General features: G+C 45.3%; 1 protein-coding gene across 2 annotated transcripts in view; it reads left to right on the top strand.

Annotated features, from left to right (window-relative positions):
- sema3h (sema domain, immunoglobulin domain (Ig), short basic domain, secreted, (semaphorin) 3H) overlaps positions 1–26,703 on the top strand; it is a 164,656-nt gene that overhangs the window by 81,059 nt on the left and 56,894 nt on the right. For both annotated transcript variants that reach the window (XM_048547760.2, XM_048547759.2), the window contains exon 5: positions 16,059–16,152. In XM_048547760.2, coding sequence (XP_048403717.1) covers positions 16,059–16,152 — 94 coding nt within the window. The remainder of the gene's footprint in view (positions 1–16,058; positions 16,153–26,703) is intronic.

Here is a 26,703-nt window from a genome sequence, read left to right as displayed (position 1 = left end):
TTACTTATTTGGATAGATGACAACTGACTAGCCAAAGTAGCACAATTGGTTGTCAACATCAGTCTAAAGAAATGCATACATAACAGGTGCCAGAAATATTTGCAGCGTTAGAATAGAATCCATCAGAGGTTGGAAAAGCTGGCAACAGAATGCTTTGTCCCCTTTTTTCTCCCAATGTAAATTCAGACCACAGGTGCTCCAGTGACAAATGGGGATACACATGAGCTGAGGCAAAGCAACAACAAGAGTGTTATAGCTATATTCTCGACTACAACACGTGCGCAGCTAAAGCTGTAGTGAGGATATTTGCTAACACATTCTACTTCTCTCCTGGGGAAACAGACTGGAAAAAAAGAGAACAATCATAGGGCCATGCAGAAATTCCATTAGAAGACGTTAATTCCATATGTACGTTTGAGACAAGAGATTAAGAAAGAATTTAATTCCGCTTATTATCTGTAGCATCTAGTAGGTTTAATTGGGCATACAATTTATTTAATGTTAATATAACTTCAATATGGATTTTAATGGAAAGCACCCTATTTAACAATCCAACTCATTATGTCATTAAATTCTGAAAACAATTTAACACGAATGCACACTTGACGCAGGAAAGTTTCATTCTACAGACTGAATTTCCTTTCCACCTCATCATTCCATCTGTTTCTTGTTAGAACTTTTAGAAAACTTTACCCTCTCTGATAGCTCATTGGGCATAACAGCAGCTCACTCTGTGCACAACTGAGGTTTCCAGAAACTATATTAATCCCTGCTTAGAGATAAGCCTATTGATATCAACTGGATAGAGGCAGTACACCAGCTGTTATTGTCTAAGAGCTGGTGGAGGGCGGTGTTTTGGGTGGTTGGGAAACGAGAAAAATGGAATTAGTCAGTGATCGCACTGAGATTACCAACCGTGCATCAGTCATACAGCATGGAAACAGACCCCTTAGGTCCAACCAGCCCATGCTGACCATGTTCCCAAACTAAACTCTCATCCTTTTTAAATCTTTCTCCTCTCACCTGAAAAATATTCCCCATAGTTTTGAACTCCCTCATTCGAGGGAAAAGACTCTTGCCATTCCCTTTATCTATGCCCCTCATGATTTTATAAACTTCTATAAAGTCACCCTTCAATCTCCTATGTTCCAGTTCAAAAAATCTCAGCCTTTCCAGCCTCTATTTGTATATCTCAAACCCTCCATTCTCAGCAACATCCCGGTAAATCTTTTCTGAATCCTTTTCAGCTTAATAACATCCTTCCTACAACAGGGAGACCAGAACTGAACACAATACTCCAGTACTCACCAACATCCTGTACAATCTCATCATAGCATCCCAACTCCCATACTCAATGGTCTGAGCAATGAAGGCAAGTGTGCTAAACGCCTTCTTAACCACCTGTCTACCAGTGATGCAAATTTCAAAGAATTATGTGCCTGAACCCCCTAAATCTCTCTCTTCTGCAGCATTAACAGTATAAGTCCTGCCCTTGTTTGTTTTACTAAAATGCAATACCTCGCATTTATCCGAATTAAACTCCATCTGCCAGTCATCAGCCCATTGACCCAATTGATCAAGATCTCTTTGTAACCTTAGATGATCTTCTTCACTGCCCACTATACCACCAACTTTGGTGTCTAGGGCAGGACATGGAAAAGAGGCACAGTTCAATTTCTGTTATGCACTGAGTTGATACTGTAGACCTTAACCATGTTTCAATATGAGGCACAGCAATCAAAAAACAGACTTCCGTTTCAAAAATAAGTGGGCAAACAATGGTGAATGTGTGTTGTCATTTATGCCTCAGTTGTTCAGTTATCTGTAACTAAAGCAAAATAACCTGTGGGAGGCGTCTTGTAACACAGTAGTCATATCCCTACCCCTCTGCACCAAAGCAGCCACGTTCAAGTCCCACCTGCCTTAGGGGTGCATCATAACATCTTGAGCATTCTTTGACAAGCACGTATCCTATGAGTGTGAATCACCATAAATTGCACCACTGGCTTTTCAAAACTGGGAATTCACTGTCAATGTCCCGATGAGTTTTGAGAAATTGCCTCAGTTTCACTGTTAACACATGTTAAACACATGATAGATCATTAGGTCTGATGGTTAATGATACTAGGGCATTTATGATGGCATTTATGTTCCTGAAAGGCCACTCAACCTCTTCTCCTCTGACAAGGCACAATTAATACAATGGTATTTCATTCCTACAAGTAGTGCTTTTTTACTCCCTTTGTAACTTTATTTTCACACTCTAAATCCACTGTTTCCTTTTTCTCTCATTATCTTTTCAGTACCCAGTTTGGCTATATTTCAATGTTCATAGTTCCTCGGTTCCTTTCTTAATCCACGGTTAATGTGTTACCCGGTTAATCCTGTTCCGTAAAATTCTAGATGCTCCGTCGACATCACCATTGCCAGCTCTCATCCCCAGCAACTTGTGACCTTAGAAGCGTTTCTTGGGTGCGACAGGAGGCCTAACGAACTGGGATTGTCAAGATGTTGCACTCCAGACAATTCTGGCTGATGGAAATATCATTGGGTCACAGAATGAAGTTTGAATTAATCCAGTAGTATTTCTGTAAACTTTCAGCTTGGCCAAGACTTCCTCTAAACCTCTCGTCAGTTAAACCATTCTCTAATTTAACCGGATTCACTATTCACTGGAGACGATCACCTGTTTGAACCCAAAGTCAAATTCCATAGGAAGATCTGAAGACATTAAAGCAGAAGTAGGCTATTAGTCCATTGAATTAACTCTGCCATTCAGTGGAATCATGGCTGATGTGACAATCCTCAACTTTGTTTCCCTGCCCTTTCCCATAATCCTTGATTCCTTACTGATTAAAAATCTGCCTCTCTCAGCCTTTAATGTTTTTAAAGATATGGCCTACATAGTAAAGAATTCCACAGATTCACAGATACTCTGAGAGAAGAAATTCCTCTTCTCGTACCCTGAGAATATGCCCTTTGGTCCTCGGCTGTCCCACGAGGAGAGTCAACCTTTCTAAATCCAGTCTCCTAAAAATCTTGCATTTTGCGATAAGATTGCCTCTTATAGAGCCACAAGAGTAGCATCAGTAATGGGGAGCTTAGTAGAAGTGGACACTTGAGCTCGTGTAAGTATCATTAGCATTGCTCTGCTTCCCCTTGTGTTCACCTTGGCAGAAGCTACTTTGTGAAAAATCCCAACAGGGGTTCTATTCTTTCAGGCACTGCTTTATTTCTAATAGTTGGCAGTCCCAGCAATAGTGCCATAGAGTCATACAGCACAGAAACAGGCACGTTGATCCTACTCACCCATGCTGACCAACTTTCCTAAACCTTTGCCTGCATTTGGCCCACAGAGTGAGGGTGTGGTTGGAGTAGAGAGCTGTAGGCCACACTCCACCATGGAGCTACGACCTACCAGAAGTCATTGCTGTTGACATGATTGGAATTGGACAATGTCTAATGACCTTAAGAGTGAGAGGCTGCAGAATGGAGCACCACACTGTTCTTACGGAAAGTTCTGGATATGAAACAAGCAGACTGCAGCTTAAATCTCAGATGTTAGAGCATACATAGAAGGAACATAGAGAAACAGGGCGGATTGCACGTCTGACATGGCGATGCCTCCTTCTCGAAAGATGTACAGTTTATTTAAAAACAAAACCATGAATGGTTTTCTTGAACTGAAACTCTTGCACCACATGTTCTGAGTCATGCTGCTTGTAAAGCCCAGTCACAGACCACAGCGGGAAGGAGCAGAGATGGGTGACAGGGGAAAGTTGGAGATGTCATTGCTTTTCCATTACCCAGGATATTTCAGGCAGAATGACCTAATTTCAGCCAACCTCCCCTCTGCTATGCTATAAAACACCCTGAAACACCTCGGACTCATCAAAGAAAAAGATTCTAGGATTTTACTAGATAATTTGTAGAACTAGAATTATATCATCCCTCCCATCTCATAAGCAGGTGCAACAACAGAAGTAAGATTTCAGAAATCAAATTATATATTCATCAATTCATGTGCCACAGGATGAAGTTTGAATTAAATGTGGTAGTGTTTCTGTAAACTTTGATTTTGTCTGATTCCTCCTTCAAACCTGTCCTCAATTAAGCCATTATTTAATTTAGATGGATTTACTATTCACTAGAGATTATACATTGTTCGAATCCAATGTCAAATTCCATAGGAAGATTCATAAATATAAATACAGGAGCAGGCCATTCAGCCTGTTGAGTCTTTTCTGCCATCAATGGGATTATAGTTGATCTGAAAATCCTTAACTCCACTTTTCTGCTTTCCCTCATAATCCTTGATTTATTATTGGTTAAAAGTCTGCCTTTGTTAGTGTTTAATGTTATTAGAGACACAACCTTTATAGTAAAGAATTCCACAGATTCACAACACTCTGAGAGAAGAAATTCCTCATTTCATATTCTCAGATTACGCCCTTTGGTCTTAGACCTTCCCACAAGGAGAAACAATTGATCTGCATCTACCCTTTCAAGTCTCCCAAAAATCTTGTTTGAATAAGATTGCCTCTCTTAGGCCTACAGGAGTAGCACCAGTTGTGTGGAACTAACTAGAATCGGTCATTTGAGCCCATGTCCCCAGATCATTAGTCTTGGCCTGTGAATTATTGACAAGTATTTTGAATCAACATTTTCTGACACATTTCTGGCAGAGGTGGGACTTGAACCCAGACCTTCGGGGTACAGGCAGGGATGCTACCACTATACCAAATGAGCTCATGATGGATTGTGCAGTAAATGTTTAGTGTTTAGTGGAAGATTGACATGGTGTTTATGCTTTGTAGAAATAATTGGCTTCCAGGATAGTGTACATACAGCAATTTAATTGGGTTGTAGTCAGGATTTGGATGGTTTATGCATAATCACAATAATGATACCCGGCAATGAGTTATTGACTGAAATCTAATTGAGGGGTTAGGCTATTGAATGTAAATGTGTTTGAAAGTTGTGTTACAAGATGTACTTGAGGGCTTTAGATGGTTTATACAAAGGCTGTATGTCTCTCTAGACTTTTTTGATATCATTGATAATTCTGGTCAAAATCCTGTAGATCCTCACCTGATTACCCTTGGATAATCTGTTGGCAAGTCTGAGGGGTTGACAGGACCTTTGGCAGCTGAAATTGAAACACAAGACTATCCCTGTTTTGGATCCTTGTGGGAACTCTTTCTCACGATGAGTCTTAACTCTGAAGACATTTGCACGCCCATGAAAACCATCTTGGGCAACTCTCTTGCCATTCACTAACTGCACAAAAAGCCATTCCCAAGTGACCTTCATGAGCTAACACATCGAAGATTCATCTGGTTGTGAAGAGCATTGCTGAAAAAAGGTGCTTTTTGTATTGCTCACAAGGGCACTTCACAAGAATATCCAAGTAAAAGGGAAGGGTGCAAACTGTTTTCCCAAATACTTTGGTATTTCTTGTGAATTTTTCTGACAGGTCCAAGAAAAAAGCACTTCAACAGCAATACATCAATGATTGCTGCTTTCTTCCAGTTTGTTTGTATTTATTTTGTCTACATCCTGTCCACAGAGCACTATATCATATCCCAGAACACATGTCTAACGTTTGTTGCCCTTGTCTTTGGTTTACAAACACAAGATAAATCCACAAAACATCACATTCTCTAAAAACATATGTCTAATTATCATTTTTTTTCCTAAAATGATTCATGCTGCAGTATGCTACCCATAATTGTAATTGAAGACTTACTACGCCAAGTTTTTTTTGGAAAGTAAATTTTGTGACGATTCTTTTCCTCACTGGGGTGGGGCCAGTGGGTGTTCCCAACTTCTCTGACCACAATCTGAAGAAGCACATAACCAACCACCACAAAGAAAGCTCATGAGGACATTGAGCAAGCCGCAAACCCAACCTGACGGTGTACCTCAGAGGTAGTAAGAACTGCTGATGCTGGAGTCAGAGATAAGACAGTGTGGAGCTGGAGGAACACAGCAGGCCAGGAAGCATCAGAGAAACAGGAAAGCTGATCCCTTCTAGGGTCCAGAGATAATGGGAACCGCAGATGCTGGAGAATCCAAGACAACAAAATGTCCGTCTTCCCTGGACTGACCTATCCCCTCCCTACCTCCCCACCTACACCCTCTCCACCTATCTTCTTTACTCTCCATCTTCGGTCCGCCTCCCCCTCTCTCCCTATTTATTCCAGTTCCCTCCCCCCATCCCCCTCTCTGATGAAGGGTCCAGGCCCGAAACGTCAGCTTTTGTGCTCCTGAGATGCTGCTTGGCCTGCTGTGTTCATCCAGCCTCACATTTTATTATCTTGGAATCTCCAGCATCTGCAGTTCCCATTATCTCTGATACTATTTTAACCTCACTGCGAAGCCTCTTCCAGGGATGCCTAACCTGAAGAAGTTACCCTCCTCCCTCCGGACCAACCTCAGGGAATCTCTCTCCCATTGCAACTCTCTTGTAATCTCTTCGGCCTTGAAACTGCTCGACCATGTCCTGAAGCAAACCAGGTACCACAGCCACATCACCTTTCTCAGCACCTGCCTACGGAACCAGATCATCCCCAAGGGACTACAGTCCACATTTCAGCCTTCCCAATTTGGCCCCAACCGTGACCACCTCTACACCCAGAATATTCAGACCCTTCAGAAGCGGTTCTCCCTGCGAGTCCTGAAACAGACACTCGCAGCCATGCGCCGGCACCTCCAGGCACTGCAATCCAGCCTGCCCCAGCTCAGAGCCTCCCTCTCCCAGACCTGCAAAGGACCCCTGCTGTTTTTCATCCTCCGCAGGATCCACAGACTGAACACCCAGTTCCACTCAGCTTTACTGGACACCAAAAATCGTAAGTACAACCAACTCACTGGCCCCTGCCACCCACAAGAGGATTCCTGCGCCTCCCAAATCCCGACTCTGTCCCTGCCCCTCCCCCACCATGCACCCGCCGCCATTGACCATGAGGACACGGCCGGAGACCCCACCGATGACGTCACATCGGCCTCCGCCGGCCACAGAACTTCCGGAACTGCTGCTGCAGTCACCACCTCCACGTCCAGGTACTACAGCCCACACACCACCCTCACCTCAGCTGCTGCCGCCCACCCCGATCCTCCCACCGCCGACGGAACCCCGCCCACGGTCGACGCCGACGGAACCCCGCCCACGGTCGACGCCGACGGAACCCCGCCCACGGTCGACGGAACCCCGCCCACGGCCGACGGAACCCCGCCCACGGCCGACGACATCATCGCTCCGCCCACAACCTCCACAGCCTGCAACCCCAGAGAAGACAGCCACCCTGAGCCCTGCCGAATCTTCACCATCCCCCCAGACCTCCCACTGACTGAGGACGAACGGTCAGTCCTGAGCAAGGGGCTCACCTTTGTCCCCCTACAACCACACATCAACGAATACCAGTCACGGTCGGACATAGAGCAGTTTTTCCGCCGTCTTCGCCTGCATGCCTACTTCTTCAACCGGGAACCCAACCCTCCTTCCACTGACCCCTTCACCCGCTTCCAACACAAGTCCTCCTCCTGGACACCACCCCCAGGCCTCCTACCCTCCCTCGACCTCTTCATCTCCAACTGCCGTCGAGACATTAACCGCCTCAACCTCTCCACCCCTCTCACCCACTCCAACCTCTCCCCCGCAGAACGGGCAGCCCTCCGCTCCCTCCGCTCCAACCCCAACCTCACCATCAAACCCGCAGACAAGGGTGGCGCAGTGGTAGTATGGCGTACTGACCTCTACATCGCCGAGGCCAGACGCCAACTCTCCGACACCACCTCCTACCGCCTCCTCGATCATGACCCCACACCCGAGCACCAAACCATCATCTCCAACACCATTCATGACCTCATCACCTCAGGGGACCTCCCACCCACAGCCTCCAACCTCATTGTTCCCCAACCCCGCACGGCCCGTTTCTATCTCCTTCCCAAAATCCACAAACCTGCCTGCCCTGGTCGACCCATCGTCTCAGCCTGCTCCTGCCCCACCGAACTCATCTCCACCTATCTGGACTCCATTTTCTCCCCTTTGGTCCAGGAACTCCCCACCTATGTCCGTGACACCACCCACGCCCTCCACCTCCTCCAGGACTTCCAATTCCCTGGCCCCCAACACCTCATATTCACCATGGACGTCCAGTCCCTGTACACCTGCATTCCGCATGGAGATGGCCTCAAGGCCCTCCGCTTCTTCCTGTCCCGCAGGCCCGACCAGGCCCCCTCCACCGACACTCTCATCCGCCTAGCGGAACTCGTCCTCACACTCAACAACTTCTCTTTTGACTCCTCCCACTTCCTACAGACTAAGGGGGTGGCCATGGGCACCCGCATGGGCCCCAGCTATGCCTGCCTCTTTGTAGGTTACGTGGAACAGTCCATCTTCCGCACCTACACAGGCCCCAAACCCCACCTCTTCCTCCGGTACATTGATGACTGTATCGGCGCCGCCTCTTGCTCCCCAGAGGAGCTCGAACAGTTCATCCACTTCACCAACACCTTCCACCCCAACCTTCAGTTCACCTGGGCCATCTCCAGCACATCCCTCACCTTCCTGGACCTCTCAGTCTCCATCTCAGGCAACCAGCTTGTAACTGATGTCCATTTCAAGCCCACCGACTCCCACAGCTACCTAGAATACACCTCCTCCCACCCACCCTCCTGCAAAAATTCCATCCCCTATTCCCAATTCCTCCGCCTCCGCCGCATCTGCTCCCACGATAAGACATTCCACTCCCGCACATCCCAGATGTCCAAGTTCTTTAAGGACCGCAACTTCCCCCCCACGGTGATTGAGAACGCCCTTGACCGCGTCTCCCGCATTTCCCGCGACACATCCCTCACACCCCGCCCCCGCCACAACCGCCCCAAGAGGATCCCCCTCGTTCTCACACACCACCCTACCAACCTCCGGATACAACGCATTATCCTCCGACACTTCCGCCACTTACAATCCGACCCCACCACCCAAGACATTTTTCCATCCCCACCCCTGTCTGCTTTCCGGAGAGACCACTCTCTCCGTGACTCCCTTGTTCGCTCCACACTGCCCTCCAACCCCACCACACCCGGCACCTTCCCCTGCAACCGCAGGAAATGCTACACTTGTCCCCACACCTCCTCCCTCACCCCCATCCCAGGCCCCAAGATGACATTCCACATTAAGCAGAGGTTCACCTGCACATCTGCCAATGTGATATACTGCATCCACTGTACCCGGTGCGGCTTTCTCTACATTGGGGAAACCAAGCGGAGGCTTGGGGACCGCTTTGCAGAACACCTCCGCTCAGTTCGCAACAAACAACTGCACCTCCCAGTCGCAAACCATTTCCACTCCCCCTCCCATTCTCTTGATGACATGTCCATCATGGGCCTCCTGCACTGCCACAATGATGCCACCCGAAGGTTGCAGGAACAGCAACTCATATTCCGCCTGGGAACCCTGCAGCCATATGGTATCAATGTGGACTTCACCAGTTTCAAAATCTCCCCTTCCCCCACTGCATCCCTAAACCAGCCCAGTTCATCCCCTCCCCCCACTGCACCACACAACCAGCCCAGCCCTTCCCCCCCACCCACTGCATCCCAAAACCAGTCCAACCTGTCTCTGCCTCCCTAACCGGTTCTTCCTCTCACCCATCCCTTCCTCCCACCCCAAGCCGCACCCCCAGCTACCTACTAACCTCATCCCACCTCCTTGACCTGTCCGTCTTCCCTGGACTGACCTATCCCCTCCCTACCTCCCCACCTACACCCTCTCCACCTATCTTCTTTACTCTCCATCTTCGGTCCGCCTCCCCCTCTCTCCCTATTTATTCCAGTTCCCTCCCCCCATCCCCCTCTCTGATGAAGGGTCCAGGCCCGAAACGTCAGCTTTTGTGCTCCTGAGATGCTGCTTGGCCTGCTGTGTTCATCCAGCCTCACATTTTATTATCTTGGAATCTCCAGCATCTGCAGTTCCCATTATCCCCAACAAAATGTGAGGCTGGATGAACACACAGGCCAAGCAGCATCTCAGGAGCACACTCCTGAGATGCTGCTTGGCCTGCTGTGTTCATCCAGCCTCACATTTTGTCCCCTTCTAGGGTCCAGACAGGAAACGTCAGCTTTCCTGCTCCTCTGATGCTGCCTGGCCTGCTGTGTTCTGTTAGACACAGGTTAACAGAAAACTCAGACCAGGTATCTGTACCAAACAAAAATTACTATTTATTACAACTAAGCCCCTTATAAGCACTGCATGCCCTCCCCCCGTCTGCACACACTGAGTGTCATGGGCAGAGGGAAAAGCTGGTAAGACAGTTAATTAATCTTTCTCCACAGAGTTCACTGAGACGATCCTTTTCATTTGTCAGGTCTTGCTGCTCCTCGATCTTCCATCTCCAGGAACTTGCAGGATGACTTCTCCACACTTATAATGCCTCTCACTTGTTGCTTAATAGTCACACCTTTCAGCAACTGACGTGGCAAGTAAACTGGCTTTGCTCAGGCTTTTGTACTGCAAAAAAAAGACAGACATTCCTTTTGAGAGCATCAGTGGTTTCTGTCCCAACACACATCCACAAGCTGTCCAGCTCCCTGGGAGCCAATCACATAGCTGTTGGCGGGCAGAAGGCCAGTGTCATCAACAACTGGTCACCACCTCTACAGACCAATCAGCTACTTGTTGCCTGTGGAATCTCCCTTTGTACATGCCCCCTGCCTCCAGCTAATGTGTAGTAACCACCTCTATCACTTGTACAAACAGCAGTGTAAACAGCACTGACAGTGCAGGTTGGGTAACCAGCTCTTAAAACATACAGTAATCCTTTCCTCAATCCTTAATTTTTAGCACCTTCCTTTTCCCATTTTGAGATGCAGAAAGGAAAAAATAAAAAGTCTTTGCAATGAGCCACAAGAGCCTAATTCATCAAACCCTTTCCGCATTCCCTCCTACACCTAATAGTTATTTGTCGGATTGTTCGGTATTGAAGCAGTTAACCTTGCTTCATTGTTCCATTAACCCTCACTGCCTCGGCCCATGATTATGGATAAGGGACAAGAGTGCCACAGAGGAACTTAATCCCAAATGTGAGCCATTGCTTTCAGGAGACTTTGGCAGGAGATCTTGTTTGGGGCTTTCTAAATGGGCAGCAGAAAAGGATTTTTCTTTAACTCCTGCAAATTTGAGGAGAAGTCCTTATTGTAGGGATAGGTTGTGGGGATGAAGAGAAAATAGTTATCAATTAAGAATTTAACAATAGAAAACATTAAATCTTGCGAACCAGTGAAGGCAGTTCCCAGGGTGTACTGCATAATGTCACACCAGCAGCTAGATGTTGCTCGGGTCAAGGTTCAAACCAACTGCCATTTTGGCAATGGATGAGCAATCCTGGATGATGGCGTCATTTACACTATACAGTCGGCTGCCTTGCTGTGCTGACATTACACATGGCACACAAAACTTTCTCATTCCCCAAAGGCAAGGCCCTAACACCAGTAACATTCATGAGGTTCAATTCCACTTAATGTCACATTGACTCCTTTACCATCTGTCACATAAAACTGCAAGAGAACTGTGAGCTATTCAGTAAAGGAGCTGTGTGTTACCACATTGTGTGGCTGTTCTTTCAAGGCAACCAAGAAGCTGCAACAATGGCAGACCTTTGCATTTATGTAGCATCTTTAGCATAGTGAAATAGTGTCTCAGAACAGCAATCAAGACAGAAATTGACACTGAGCCATTTAAGACAATTGTAGAGCAGATGACCAAAAGCTGGGTCCAATTTTAGTTAATGGAGGAGATAGTGAGAAAGTGAGAAGAAACAGGAGACGTTTGAGGAGGGGATCCTAAACATTTAGTATTTAGGCAGCTGAAGACAATGTCACCAGTGGCAGAGTGCAGGAATTTGGGATGTGCAAGAGGGCAACATCGGAGGAGTCCAGTGATTTTGCATATTTGAATATCCCAGTTGCAGGACAGTATCTGTTCCTTTAGAAAGAAGCAACATGAGCCGGAATGAGAAAGTAGCATGCTCAGTGCATGTATTTGCAGAAAGCGTTCCAGAGAGGGGCTTCTCTGGGGAAGTGTTCCCATTTTAACCCTTGCATGGCTGGCCATTATTTCCATTTTCTTTCTGGCAGCCGCCACATTAACTGCCACTGACCAGAAACCTTAGTCAGTAAAATTCATGTATAGGTCATTAATGGCTTTCATTATGTCCCTATTTATGCCCAGACACAGTCATAGTCCAAGGACTGAGATGAGGAGAAATTTCTTCACCCAGAGAGTGGTGAGCCTGTGGAAATTTCTGCTACAGAAAACCAAAGTTTGAGGCCAAAGTTCCTTTCAAGAAGGAGTTGGAGAGAGTTCCTAGGGCTAAAGGGATCAAAGGATATAGAGGAGAAAGTGGGAACAGGTTATGGAACTGGATGATCAACCACCATCATATTGAATGATGGAGCAGGCTTAAAGAGCTGAATTGCCAATTCCTGTCCCTACATTCTATGTTCCTACATTATTCTTATGCATTCAGTGCATCCTACAGAGCGATCTCAAGTCCCCATTATGTTCTCGGTGTGCACAATGCTTTGTGAAAATGTTCCACCAAAACAGCAGTGTGTGAGCAGAATTATTTAGTGGTTCTGAAGGTACAGGCGCTTCCTTTTGAGTGAAGGCATTATTGAAATGTAGCAGCACATTTGTGTACAGCAGTTAGATGAATTATAAGATCATCTGTTTTGGCGATGGCAATGGAATGAATAGTAGCCAGGGTAAATGATTGCTAAGCATTGCCTCTACAACCCACTCCACTCCATTGTGGGGAGGTAGTGAACATCCCTCCTCCCCAACATATTCATATTGATTTGTATAAGTCAGGGTTCAAATCCCACTTGAGAGCTGATCACAAAATTGAGGCTGACCATCCAATACCATTCATTACTTCTGATAAGATATTAAATTGAAGTCTCCTTTCCCCTCTCGGGTAAATAATCCCATGCATTGTTCAAAGTAGGGGAATTCTCCTGACCAATATTCATTCCCTAATAAGTGCACCAAAATGTATTATCTGGTCAGTGTCATGCTGCAGTTGGTGGGAGCATGCTGTGTGTCAATTGGGTGCTACCATTTCCTATATTACAACAGTAACTATAGTTCAATATCCAACAGCCACGTCCCTCTTCCAAATCAACTTGCCCAGTGTTGAGGCACTCATCCCATAAACCTTGTTCCGCTAAGTGGAGTAGGCCTGGCATCAGACTTCACAATCAACCGCTCAACTTGCATAGGAGACCCTGTGACTTGTGACTGACTAGAATGGAGAGGGTCCATTTCTGAAAAGCGCTGAGCAGATCAACAGACTTCATCCAGAATTTGGAGAGATGAGCCAGGGGCATCTGACGGAGAGCACAACTATTCGAGTAACCCATCTCCTCGAGTCTTTAATCAATACCTGGCTTGCAAGTGGCAGAACCTTCAGATCCGAAATTGGGATTTTCAGTGATATTAAACCAGAGTGGAAACACCAAAATGAGGAGCAGGAGTAAGCAACTCAGTCCCTTGAAACTGTTCTGCTATTTGATACGATCTTGGCTGATTTCCTCTCATTTTCAACTCCTCTTTCCTGCCCGCTCTCCATAACCGTTCAGCTCGTTATGAATTAAAAATATATTTCCTCCTCAAGTGTATTCATTATCCTGGTGTCTACTACACTGGTGACCCTTTGAGAGAAGTAATTTCTCCTTACCTCCGTTTTAAATCCGCCACCTTTTAGCCTAAAGCTATGACCTTTCATTCTAGATTGCCCCACATACGGAAACATCCTTCGTGCATCTACTTTGTCAATCCCCTTTCATATACTTTTTACCTCAATTAGATCTCTCATTGTTCTAAACTCTAGCAAGCACAGGCTCAAACTGCTCAAGGTCTCTTCATAAGACAGGTCTTTCATCTCTGGATTGACTGAATCCAATGAGCCTTTTCGAAACTGCCTCCAGTGCAGATATATCCTCAATCTGGAGGAACTACCTAAGAAAGAGAAGATAGTTTGAAAGTTCATTGATCCTAATGCATTTTGGAAGGTCCCAAGGTCATACTTAACTATTTATCATCCCTGCATGTTGAAGTACACTGTAATCACCACAGTTTGGTGAGAAATGCGGCAGTACGTGGTCTGAAGTCGTAGGCAGTTAGTGGGAGTCTGTTATTTGCAGGCTTTAGTAAGTTTTTAGTGGTTTCCAGGAGAGGAAGGTATTCAACAAGGCAGCCATGATATGGATACTGCTTATGTTTTGACAAGTGCCTCTTGATGTGAGAAATACTTGGGAAAACAATGATTGATGTGAAGAGTCAACCAAGTAGGGAATGGGCATGGGCAATAGTTCTTAAAGTCCTTCCACCCTTTAGAAGCAGTGAGATAGAAAGGGCTGTTAAATCATTAGCTGGAAGTGGTGTTGGCCTTTTAATCAGCCATAGTGCTGAAGGCTTTGAAAAGTCCATGGAAAACAGCAGTGCAATATTTCTGCAATAGCTTGAAAAGCCATTAGCAGTGTGTGCAGTAGTTTGCATAGTGTAAGTTCTCACTGTAAGAAAAAAACATTTAAAAAGTTACATGATACATTGGGTTGATGTGGATTGAATGTTGTTGAAAAATATGAGGGAGCAACAGCAAAAGAGAAGTATTTGAACCCATCCTTTAAATTCCTTGAACCTGGCATCACAGGTAGACACAATGGTGAAGAAGATGTTTAGCATGCTTGCCTTCATTGTTCAGAACATTGAGAATAGGAGTTAGGACATCATGTTGCGGTTGTATAAGACATTGATGAGGCCCCTTTTGCGATACAGAGTACAATTCTGGTTGCCCTTGTATAGGAAGGATATAGTTAAACTTGAGAGGGTGCAGAAGAAATTTACAAGGACGTTGCCTGGTCTGGAGTGGTTGAGTTATAGAGAGAGGCTGAATAGGCTGGGGCAGTTTTCCCTGGCGTGTCGGAGGCTGAGGGGTGACCCTGTATGGATTTATATAATCGTGAGGGCCATGGATAGGGTGAATAGTCAAGGTCTTTTTCCTGGGGTGGGGGAGTCCAAGACTAGGGAGCATAGGTTTTAGGTGAGAGGGGAAGGATTTAAAAAGGACCTGAGGGGTAACATTTTCATGCAGAGGGTGATATGTGTACAGAACAAGTTACCAGAGGAAGTGACGGAAATTACAACATTTAAATGGCATCTGGATGGGTATATGAATAGGGAGGGTTTAGAGGGGAATGGGCCAAATACTAGCAAATGGGTCTAGGATGGGTTGGACCGAAGGGTCTGTTTCTTTGCAGTATGGCTCTGTATTAATTGGAACTGTTCTGAAAAGTAGAGACAGTAACGACATTTGCAGCCACCACTTGGACCAATCTAGCTCTGCTGAGCTTCAGAATATTTTGCTCAGCACTTGTCTTTTTTGGGATGGAACAGCCATGTACATACAGCAGGGAGACCACAGTGAGGGCTGTGATCTGAAACTCTGCTCTCAGCCGAGTCTGAATTCTTGGAAATTGTTCAGAATGAGATTTCTATGAAAAGAGTGGGAGAAATCAAATCAGTTTCAATACATGGGAATTGTATATTTTTAAGGTGAAGAAAGAACGTTGCAGTTGTATCCCATGAGGAGTATAATATTGTGATCACAGGATGCAAATCCCAATGAATGGTGGTCTCAGACGAATGCTGGATGTGTTGTACTGAATTACCATGCACTATTTTACCACAGATGGTGAACTTTCTGAGAGAAGGATTTGATTCAAGTCTGTTAGACGAACATGCAGAGAGTGCATTAACCGCTGTCTGAATAATCCCAGTTTCCGTGGTCTGTTTTCACAAATGATAGCATTATGTATGAACTTGACAGCAGCAACTTTCCGCACAGTGTGTTGAAAGATGATCTTCTTTATTCAGGATGGGGTCTGGATGACGAAAGGTTGTATGGTGCTGGTTCATGTCACTGTGGCTGACTCTTCATTCATTTACTCTCCCTCCCTCCCTCTTTCCCCTTCCCACCCATCCATCCCTACAGAATGAACAACTAGTGCTTCATCATGAACAGACTGAGTGTGGAAAAGGGAAGTGTCCTTATGACCCTCGACAGCGGGTGGCCTCAGCAATGATTGGTGAGTATGGCATTGGGTGAGGATGACCCTGAGCTTGCAGGGGTGGTAGTCTGTGGGACATTGTGCCATTTCAGGAATGTTTATACTGGCAGAGTTCGCAGTCTGAGAACATAAAATCTGCTGAAACTGTAACACTGTGGTAATACTCTAACAAGTGCTCAGCTTGTCCCAGGAAAAGTCATAACGTTTTCTACAAATAATAGGTCGAATGAGATTTATGACAACTGCAAATTCACACAGCTGGAAGTGCACACTTCCCCCTCTGTTTATATGTTTCTTAATTTGCTTGGACTGCAGTTAGTATTTGTGGACACACATTGAGTGCTGTGAGCTTCCAGTGTAGTTGGGTGTTTATTCTGGAATATTCCTCCACTCATGCATAGACATGGCACAACAAGATTCTATCTTGCAATGTCTGTAACTGTACGGACTCAGATCTCCCCATTCCATTCATAAACAGATTAGGCATATCATCACTCTCTCTCTACAGCAACCGAACAATAATGCTATGGTGTCAGCTTCAGGGCCTTATCTGATTTTTTTTCCCAGTCTCTTTGTTCCTAGGGGCTCCAAGTGACATTCCCCATTCATCACTAACTTATTTATGGTTCTGTGCTTTGGCTTCATGGCATGAAGGGAACGGAGCTGGCTTGTCTGAATACGCAGAACTCTTTGCTTGGGATTGGAATCTAGATTCCTGAAACGAAAGGATACTGTCAACTCACTACGTCACCCATCTAAATGTGCATTTAGTTGAACTTGAATGGGCTCCCTAACTGAAAAGAATAAGGTTGAAATTCATAAAGTCAATACAAAAAGTGTCAGTGGCGCACAGAAAGCTCTGCTTACTGAGTGGATGGTGTTCAGCAGGTTCTGGAGCTAATATCTGCAATGTAAATGCCTTGCTGAGTAACAATGTGACGGTTTAGTGGCTGCAGAAAAGTATTGCTTGTGAGATAATCAGGGTGTGATTCTCCACCCAGCTCCATTCTTCCGGTCTCCATGTCATTTTTCCACCTTTTGGTGGGTCATGAAACTGTGGTTATCTAATGGCATAATAGAACTTTAGCTCGGTCACATCCTGCATGCAGCTCTGGTCTCCACACTGCCAGAAGGCTGTGCAGGCTTGGGAGAGGGTAAAGAAATAATTGACCAGGATACTGCCTGGTTTGGAGGCGTTAGCTACAGGAAAAGAATTGGACAAACTTGAATTGTTTTCACTTGATTGGCAGAGGCCCGATGGAATTTTACAAAATGATGAAATGTGTGGACAGAATGAATAGCTGGAGTCTTCTTCCCGGGATGGAAATGTTAATTACTAGGGGACATGGGTTTGATGTGACAGGAGGAAAGTCTAAAGGAGATGTGCGAGGTGAGTTTTTTTACACAGAGAGTACCAAGTGCCTGGAATGTGCTGCCAGAGGGGGTGGTAGAAGCAGTTACAATAGCAAGGTTAAGTGGTGTTTTAGTAGATATATGAATAGGCAGGGAATAGAGGTAGAGGCAAAAGGTTTTTAGTGGAGAATATCATCATATGTCAGTACAGGTCTGGAGGGCAGAAGGGTCTGTTCCTGTGCTGTGCAGTTCTTTATAATCCAGTTTAGCCTGCCCAGTGATAATGTCCATATCAAAGTACATTTGTGCTCCCTTGTGCCTATTCTGCCCTTCCAACCATGTTCCCCCTCTCTTCATTCACTTAATCTTCTGATTCTCTGTCTCTACCTGTGCTCTCCACCTTTCTGTCCCATGTCTTCCTGTCATCTCCCTCTACTTGTTTTTTCTTTCTTCTATATTCCTCCCCTGCCTGTGCCTGTGCACCCTCTCCGCCTGTGCTTCCTATTCTGCCTATGTTCCTTAAGGCTCCTTTTATGTTCCAGGGATTTTTCATTAATTCCTTTTCTCTTGATGTCCCTGAGAGAAATGGTGTGTGTGTATAGATCTCTGTAACCATTCAGGAGAGCAAGGTAAATCACGCTTGTAAAGGTCTCTGCAAAATTACAATAATATCCTTGATTTCTAACAATGTGGCTGTTCCCTAGATATGGACTGTACAAGCTTAGGTGGCTCAGCAGTGACTCCACAGCACCATTTAATTAACGTCATTTTATGTTGGTTGATTCTTTGAAGTCAGCAGCGGGGATGACAGTGCCTCCAGGTACCTCAGCAGGTGAGCAGGAGTCATGCAGAGCTATGGGGTTGGTCACACACAGGCCCTCTGAAGTATGCAGCGAGATGTTTACACAAGAGAGAGCCCATCTCCTTCAGTTCATTATGAGTACTGCATGACACATCTTCGAAAATCAATGTGACATGAGCTTTGCTTTTTGAGTAGATCTGGTGTAAGCCCACAATCACAGCAAATGGGAATTAAACAGGAAAGTAAACCTTGTGTGTGTACAGCCTTTGGAGTCTAGTCACTCTTACAGCGTAGGAAACACAGCAGACAGTGTAGATATTATATAGACAAATAGGAGGCCAGGCAGCATCTGGAGGAAAGGAGCAGTCAATGTTTTGGGGGTATTACCCTTCTTCAGCGCTGGATGTGGGGGTACCAGGAGCTGTAGATAAAGTGTGGGGTGGGGGGGTGGGTGGGATGAAGGCAGAATGACGGTGATAGGTGGACACTGGTTGATCGATGGGAGGGATAAGTCCGCTTGGTGGCTGCAAGGGAGGATCAGAGAGTGGAATGGAAGGGAAACGAGGTGGGGGCTGGAAAGAGAAGCCAGGGCATAGGTGGGAAGGTTATTTGAAATTAGAGAACTCAATGTTGAGTCCTCTGGGCTGTAGGGTGCCCTGGAGGAAGATAAGGTGTTGTTCCTCAACTTTGCATTCCAAGTTTCTGGGACACTGGAGGAGGCCAAGGACAGACATGTTTGAGCAGAAGTGGGGCAGGGTGTTGGAATGGGCAGTGACTGGGAAATTAGATTGGCTGTTATGGGCCAGATGGAGATACTCGGCGAAACAGTCACCTAGTCTACGTTTGGTCTCACTGACATAGAGAAGACCACATTGGGAGCACTGGATGCAGTAGACCAGGTTGGAGGAGATGCAGGTGATGCTGTGTCTCACCTGGAGGGACTGTTTAGGGCCCTGGATGGAGAGAAGTGGTGTATGGGCAGGTGTTGCACCTTTTACAGCTACAGGGGAAGGTAGCGGGTGGGTTGGAGTGGTTGGTGGGGAGTGTGGTGCAAACTAAGGAGTAGCAAAGGGAATGGTCCTTGAGGAAGGGAGAGAGAGGTGGGGAGTGGAAGATGTTCTGGGTGGTAGGGTCTAATTGGAATTGGTGGAAGTGTTTGAGGATGATACATTAGATGCGGAGGCCAGTGGGGTGGAAAGTGAGGACAAGGGGCACTCTATCTTTATTATGTTTGGAGGTGAGTAGGGTGGTAAAGAGCTGTGGATTGGAGAATGGAGGAGGCACAGTGGAGAGCTGTACTGCAATACAGAGGGGGGGAAAGAGTGTTGTTTGAAAAGGTGGACTTTTGGGGTACAGGTATATTATGGTTATCTCCTCTATATTGTATATTTGTCCCAGAAGCAGCAATGACCAGATTAGTTGTTTTTGTGATGTTAATTAGGGTTCAGTATTTTGATTAAAGTAATTAGTTTGAACACTGTGATAAGGTGTTATAAAGTGTTAAAAAATACAAGCCATTTCGCCCTTTGAAAAGCATGCCGAACTTTTGATAACAAATGCCTTGTTTGTAAAGTTGATGGATGTATACTCCTGGTATCAGGGTCAGGCAGCTCAAATGTGACACAGACTAACTGTAGCGTAAACTGCTCTGCTCCCAGTGAAATGCCTTCCCACCAGTCTTCATGGGCAAGCCTACTGTTTCCTTTCCCTGCTCCAACCTCTCTGTTGGCTTTAGTGAAATGGCTAGTTCATCCTTGACTTTTATCAGTACTTCACCATAAAGGCTGGTAATTTCTTTTGTACCAAAGTAGTCCTGTGCATCCTGCTCCTACACTTGGTGGTCTTCACCTTCAGCCACCTGCATTCTAATCTCCGCTTAAGTGTCAAGGAATCTATTTCCCAATCCTCCTTTAAGATACTCCTTAACACCTGCCCGTTTGGCCAAACTTTTGTTCATTCGACTGTTTCCTTACAGGGCTCTATCAAATTTTGGTTGATGATGTTTCTGATAACCTTTTGTTACAATGAATGAAGGTTTTGTGTATTTTTGGAAACTAAGGCAAGTATGGGCACGTAGAAATGTTGATGCTATCTTGTGTATTAGGTAGGTAATGTGTAAATACCAGCTAATAATTTACGCTTGAAAGGAAAACTTGCAGTACCTGGCTCCCGTATTGCAATGAAAACTTTGTAGGCTGCCAACAACGACAAGTATGAAGAATAATTCTGGATTTTTGATGTGGTACTCTGTGTATAACCTAAAACATGACACGTAAGGAGACAGGCTTTTGGCTTTGCTGTTTATTTGCTGCTCAATTAACCTATCAGTTATTATTTCGGTCTCGGACAGCGTCCCAAGCATCTCTTCAAACCCGGATGGTTTACCATCATTAAAACTGGCATGTTCGGGTTCATTGAGGTGTGTGTGCTCTCCCTGAACCCTTAGGATGCCTTAGTCAGAAGTGTGTTGAGACATTCCCATTCATCTAAAGGGAAGGACGAGCGAGAGAGGCTGTAATAACAGCCTGCGGGGGCTTCAGGCTCAGATCTGTAGGGACTGTGAGCTAATTGCAACACGGTGTCCCTGGAGTAATAAATCAAACCTTCTGACCTCCATACATTTTGACACCCTGAGTGCAGAGGTGAAGGCAACAGCTCAAGCTAGCTTGTGGGGTGTTAAGTGAGAAGGGGATTGCTGAAGGCACATTGCCAGTTGTTTTGTGGCACTCCGACACAGGCAAAGCATAATGTCATCCTTGCCTATTAACGGCAGAATTCTGTATCCTCTTGGCACGTGTGTCACTGTTGCTGGGCAGTAATCAATCTCTGAATTCTACAATGCCCAGTGGGCGACACATAAGGAGAAGTAAATTAGTCTCAATCTGTTTCTTCCTTGTTACACTGCACAAAGCCAGCCATTTCCCATGGATCTCCAATTCTGGTTCCCCAGCTCAGTGATTTACAGTGAGGTCTGGTCTGCAGGGTCAGAGGGCTGCTGGCTCAGGAAAGCTCAACAACTGTCCTACCAGCTGTCACTCAACTGTCTGGCTGCAGCCGAGTACCCCGCAGTTTGCTGCGCGAAAGTATACGACGGTGAATCTCACAGAGTCAGAATAGTGGAAATATCAGACTGCCATGCCCTGAGTGTCACGTAATATTGGAATGGTTGAAATGTGTGGCATGCATGCATAATATGGAACTTGAGGGTTTGAAACTCACTGAGGACAGAATGGATTATGTCAGAAGTCGCAGACAAAATAAGGGTGTTGTGTTACTAATCCCAAGTTGGATCAATGCACAGACAAGCTGTGCACAAGCCTGAGTGCCATCAAGAGGGGAGATGCCTGAACAAACCCTCGAAAATTGGAATAATAAAAACTTGCATTTATGTGGTCCCTTCAGTGTGATAAAATGTCGCACAATGCACCCACTGGAGCATTTTCAGACACCATTTGGACTGAGCCACACAAAAGGATATTAGGAAAGGTAATTAATATATATAGTTACACAATAGTTGCATTGCTGAATTGGTAATCCAGAGAGCTGGATTGCTGATCCCAAAATAGAACACTCCCTCCATAGAACACCGGAGAAGCTCATTTTTGTTAATTTCTTTCATCTTTAAGAAACACTTGGACAGGTACGTGGATGGAATGGGTATAGAGGGATATGGACCAAATGCAGGCAAATGGGACTAGATTAATTACAAAAACTGGGCAGCATGGACAAGTTGGGCCAAAGGATTTGCTTCCAGGCTGTAAACCTCTATGAATCTGATTAAGGTATAAATCTGGCAATGAAATTAAGCTTGTATCAGTAATGGTGATCACAAAACTACACGTCATCTTAACTTGTTCACTGATCCCCAGCAGGGACAAGAAATTTTTAGGGCTTATTTAATGTGTTATATCTATGACTCCAGACCCAGAATAATGTATTTAAATCTTAACTACCTTCTGAAAAGGCTATGCAAAATACTTACTTGTCCAAGCCACTATTTCAAACTACAGTAAGTATAAAGCAGGAATGACCTGCCACCACCAACATTGATTTGAACATGACCAAAGCAGAGCCCTAGACCCTACTGATTTCTCCTCCCTGACATCAGCCATCCTTCTCCTCTAGACTGGGAGAGCTGTTCCACAGACTCATCAAATATGTTCACAGTCATGTAGACAATGAATCATACCATACACCCAGTCCCAGGAGCCTCAGACTCCTCCAACATCATCTCTGGGCATGCCCTGTCTCACTGGCAGGGAAGGTCAACGAGAGGTGGTAGTACAAAATTGTGTACAGTTGGGAGACAGCGGCCGTAAAAATCCTCAGCCTTGACTCGGAAGTCACATGGCTTCCGGTCAAATGTAAACAAGGAACCATCGGCTGATTGCCAAGTCCTAGAGACATGGAGTCATACAGCACGGAAACAGATCCTTCAGTCCAACCGGTCCATGCTGACCATAATCCCAAACTAAACTAATCCCACATGCCTGTGCTTGGCCCATATTCCCCCAAGCCTTTCCTATTCATGTACTTATCTAAATACCTTTTAAACGTTGTAACTGTACCTGCATCCACCATTTCCTCTGGAAGTTCATTTCACTCACAAAACACTCTGTGTAAAAAAAAAATTGTGCAATGAAAGCCGTTTAAAAATGTTGCCCTGCCTCGTCAATGACACAGTGCTCCTCCATTTTGAACACCTCCGTTGTGTGGTTTGGAACTATCACCAGGATGAGTGGGCAACTCAAAACTGGGCATCCAGCAAACACCGTGGGACATCAGTTTCAGCAAAGACAATCCATAACCACATAGCGCAATGTCTCCCCGTCTCTCCTCGTACCTTCTAACCATGAAATTAGGCACAGCTCTTGCTCCCTTATCATGATGGTCGGTTCAGAGCTTGTACCTACTGCTTCATGGTTAAAACCCCTTGTTTCCCTTTCTGTCCTAGCCTTATCTGAGCTGGATTGAGCAGTGCAAGGAACCAGCCACTCTAGTTACCCAGAGTCTGCACTTCACTTAAAGGTTAATGGGTAAGGACATGCTAGTGGGTGTTGTCTGTGTGAACATCCAAAAAGCAGGTAGTAATTCGCTAAGCAGCTGCATGGAAGACAGAATCTCATGTCATTGGAGTGTATTTAAGACAGGGGTAGATTGGTTCTTGATTAGTATGAGGATTGAGGGTTACAGGGACAATGGGGTTGAGAAACATATCGGCACGAGGCTGTCACAAAGGATCAAGAGTTAACCACATTTTCATCAGCAGAAAGCTGTGCTGAACAGCTATGAATTAGCCCCGAAGCCAATTACATGTAGTCCCCTGTTACTGGTGATTTTGCACAGATTACTTGGTGAGTGGAACTAGGCTTTCAGTTGTCAATGCTCTAAGCCCTAAATTTCCTTCCTAAGTCTCTCCGACTTTCCACTTCTCTTTCCTGCCTAGAGCCGCTGTTTGAAACCAAGTTCATCTATCATGCTTGAAAAGAACTGCTCCACAATTTCCAGACATAGCTCAAAGTCCAGCTGTGCTTTCTAAGGCTCCTGTGCCTTGAGACGGGTTATTACGTCAAGGGTGATGTATAAATGTATGTTGCTGTATGATGCCTAATCATGATGCTGCTGGGGTGTCAGAGTTATACTGGGGAGCCATTGTAACCTGCAGCTTCTTTACTTGACAGCGCTGCGTCCCATCAACCAAGTCTACCTGACTTGCCAGCTGACACCCACTCCCAACATTGCCAGCAACTCTGCTTCCTAGTATACTGCAGCTCACAACTCTCCTTCTTTGCTCTTTGAGATCAACAATGTAAGTCCTCGGAGAAATCTAAAAGCACCACCAGCAGCAATTAGTTTTGACGTGCATTACGATCTCAGTCAGAGCTCCAGTTTCTGGGCACTGAGACAGGCTGAGCTGTTATTCTGGGCTCTCGCACAGCATCTGTTGTTAAGACTGATCTCACTGCAGCTGGCTTGTTTGTGCTGATGGTCTATTCACCACCCCTTCATCTCAGAATGACTTTAGCAACTCAGGTTCACAGCCATTTGGTGCATTCATGACATCTGCAGTTCTGGCTGAGGCAATCATCCATTCATTTCAAATCGGTGATAGATCAGACAGACGGTATTAAATATTCAAGCATTAATATCAGCAGCAGTAATTTGTAGACTTGTCATTGTGCTGTCAACTCCAGTACTAATTGAATACTGAATTTACATATGGCTTCTTGTGAGACTATTTAGGGCAGATCTGAATCCTGTGGGATGTAGTAAAATGGGTGAAGCCAAAGCCAAGCCATTTTACCTGTCCCCGGACAATTTATTTCCATTGAAGCCAACATGAGAGACAGAAAGTGAATTGTCCGTTTGCTTTCATCTGTTTCGCCCTAGCTTGCTTACAAGGTCAACATCTACTGCATAAAGTTTTGAACTGGCTTCTGTTGACTTGCCTCTTTTTCTTAAAGTTGAAATTGAGGATCTTAGTGACTCTGAAAAACAAATCCAACAAAAACACCTTTGGAACGGATGGCAATCCAGTGAAGGAGGATAGCGGTTGACACTGAATGGTAGGAATGCAGGGAGGCTGAGGTACAATAAGACAGATAACAGATCAGCACGTAATTGTTTCGTCAGAGCCCGCTGCCTTTCTGACTCGGAACTCAGTCAGGATGGAAATGAATTGCTCCAGGATAAGTTGTTGTCCCTTTACTCTGTTGTGGGATATGGGTGTTACTGGTATTTGTAGCTCACCCAAATTGCCCTTCAACTGAGTGGTTTGCTGGGCCATTTCCTTGCAGTGAACCAAATGTTTTGATTTTTAAAGACACTCTGATAATTGTCATGGTTAGCGATATAGTTCAGATGTATCAATTGTAATTCCTCTAGCTGCTGTGGTGGTATTTGAACCCCCAAAGCATTAACCTGGGCGTCTAGATTAATTTTCCAGCAACATTGCCAATGCATTCTGTCATAGAGTTGCACAACACAGAAACAGAACCTCCAGTCCAACTAGGCTGTGTCGAACGTAATCTCAAAACAAAATAGTCCCAAAACTAAAGAAAACCTGCCTGCTCCTCGCCCACATCCCTCCAAACCTTTCCTATTCATGAACTTATCTCAGTGTCTTTTAAACATTGTAACTGGAGCTGCATTCACCACTTCTTCAGAAAGTTCATTCCACATGGTAACCACCCTCTTGTGTAAAAAAATTGCCTCTCATGTCTTTGTTAAATCTGTCTTCTTTCACCTTAAAAATTTGACCCCAAGTCTTGAAATCCTCCATCCTAGGGAAAAAGACATCTCTATCTGTACCTCTCATAATTTTATAAATCTCTATCAAGTCACCTCTCACCTGCCTATACAGGGGTGAAGAAAGTCCCAGCGTATCCACCCTTTCCTTATAACTCAAGCCTGCCAGCTTAGTAACATCCTTCCTGTAACCGGGCAACCAGAACTGGACACAATATTCCAGAAAAGGCTTCACCAATGCCCTGTACAAACATATCACGACTTCCCAAATCCTATATTCAGCAATGAAGGTAAGCATGCCAAACAACTCCTTAGTCGGTTTGACATGTTAAAAAATTTAATTTTGGATTGAGAGATGCTTCCTTCACTTTCAATTTCTCTTTATCTCTGTGATCTCCTGCAGCACCCAAGCCTCTGAGATCTCTGTGCTCCTCTCGTTCCGGCCTTGCGTCAGATTTAGTCAATGCATCCAAACCTGTCACGCCTATAGCTGCCTAAGTTCTGGAATTCGCGCTGTAAACCTCTCCATCCCTTCACCTTCCTCTCCTTTCATACTACTTTCTTTAAATCGTGACTCACTGTCAACTATTGTTGGATAATTCTTCTGAAGCCGCTTGGAGAATTTTACCACACAAAGTGCGTGTTGTGACTGTTATAGTAAAGGAAAATACTACAAAATGTAATAAAGGCAACAAATACAAAAGAAAATACTTGTGCAATTCAAAGATAGAAGGAACTGCCAATGCTGGAGAATCTGAGATAACACAGTGTATAGCTGGATGAACACAACAGGTCAGGGAGCAGGAAAGCTGACATCTTGGGTCTGGTCCCTTCTTCAGAAATGTGCATTTCAAAGCCTTGTACCCAAAGGGTTAAACTGGTTAACCCAAGTTTAGCAAGAGGCTAACAGACAAAGTGGAGCGATGCTGGCGACTTGAATTGAACCGAGGTCAGTAAAGATCAGAACACCAATGTGTCAATAGAACATGTCGAATGGAGACCACACACCTCGGATCACAGCTGTTGCCAGTTGGTAGCATATTGCTTCTGTGTCAGCAGGTCGTGGGTTCAAGGCCCATACCAGAGATTTGTGCACACGGTCCAGGCTGACAGTTGAGTGCAACATTGAGGGAATGCTGCATTGTTGGAAGTGCCATTTACAGGTG

The sequence above is a fragment of the Stegostoma tigrinum genome, chromosome 11 (assembly GCF_030684315.1).
Source record: "Stegostoma tigrinum isolate sSteTig4 chromosome 11, sSteTig4.hap1, whole genome shotgun sequence".
NCBI lineage: Eukaryota > Metazoa > Chordata > Chondrichthyes > Orectolobiformes > Stegostomatidae > Stegostoma > Stegostoma tigrinum.
Note: the sequence above shows the minus strand (reverse complement) of the source record. Positions and strands in the feature narration are given on the sequence as shown.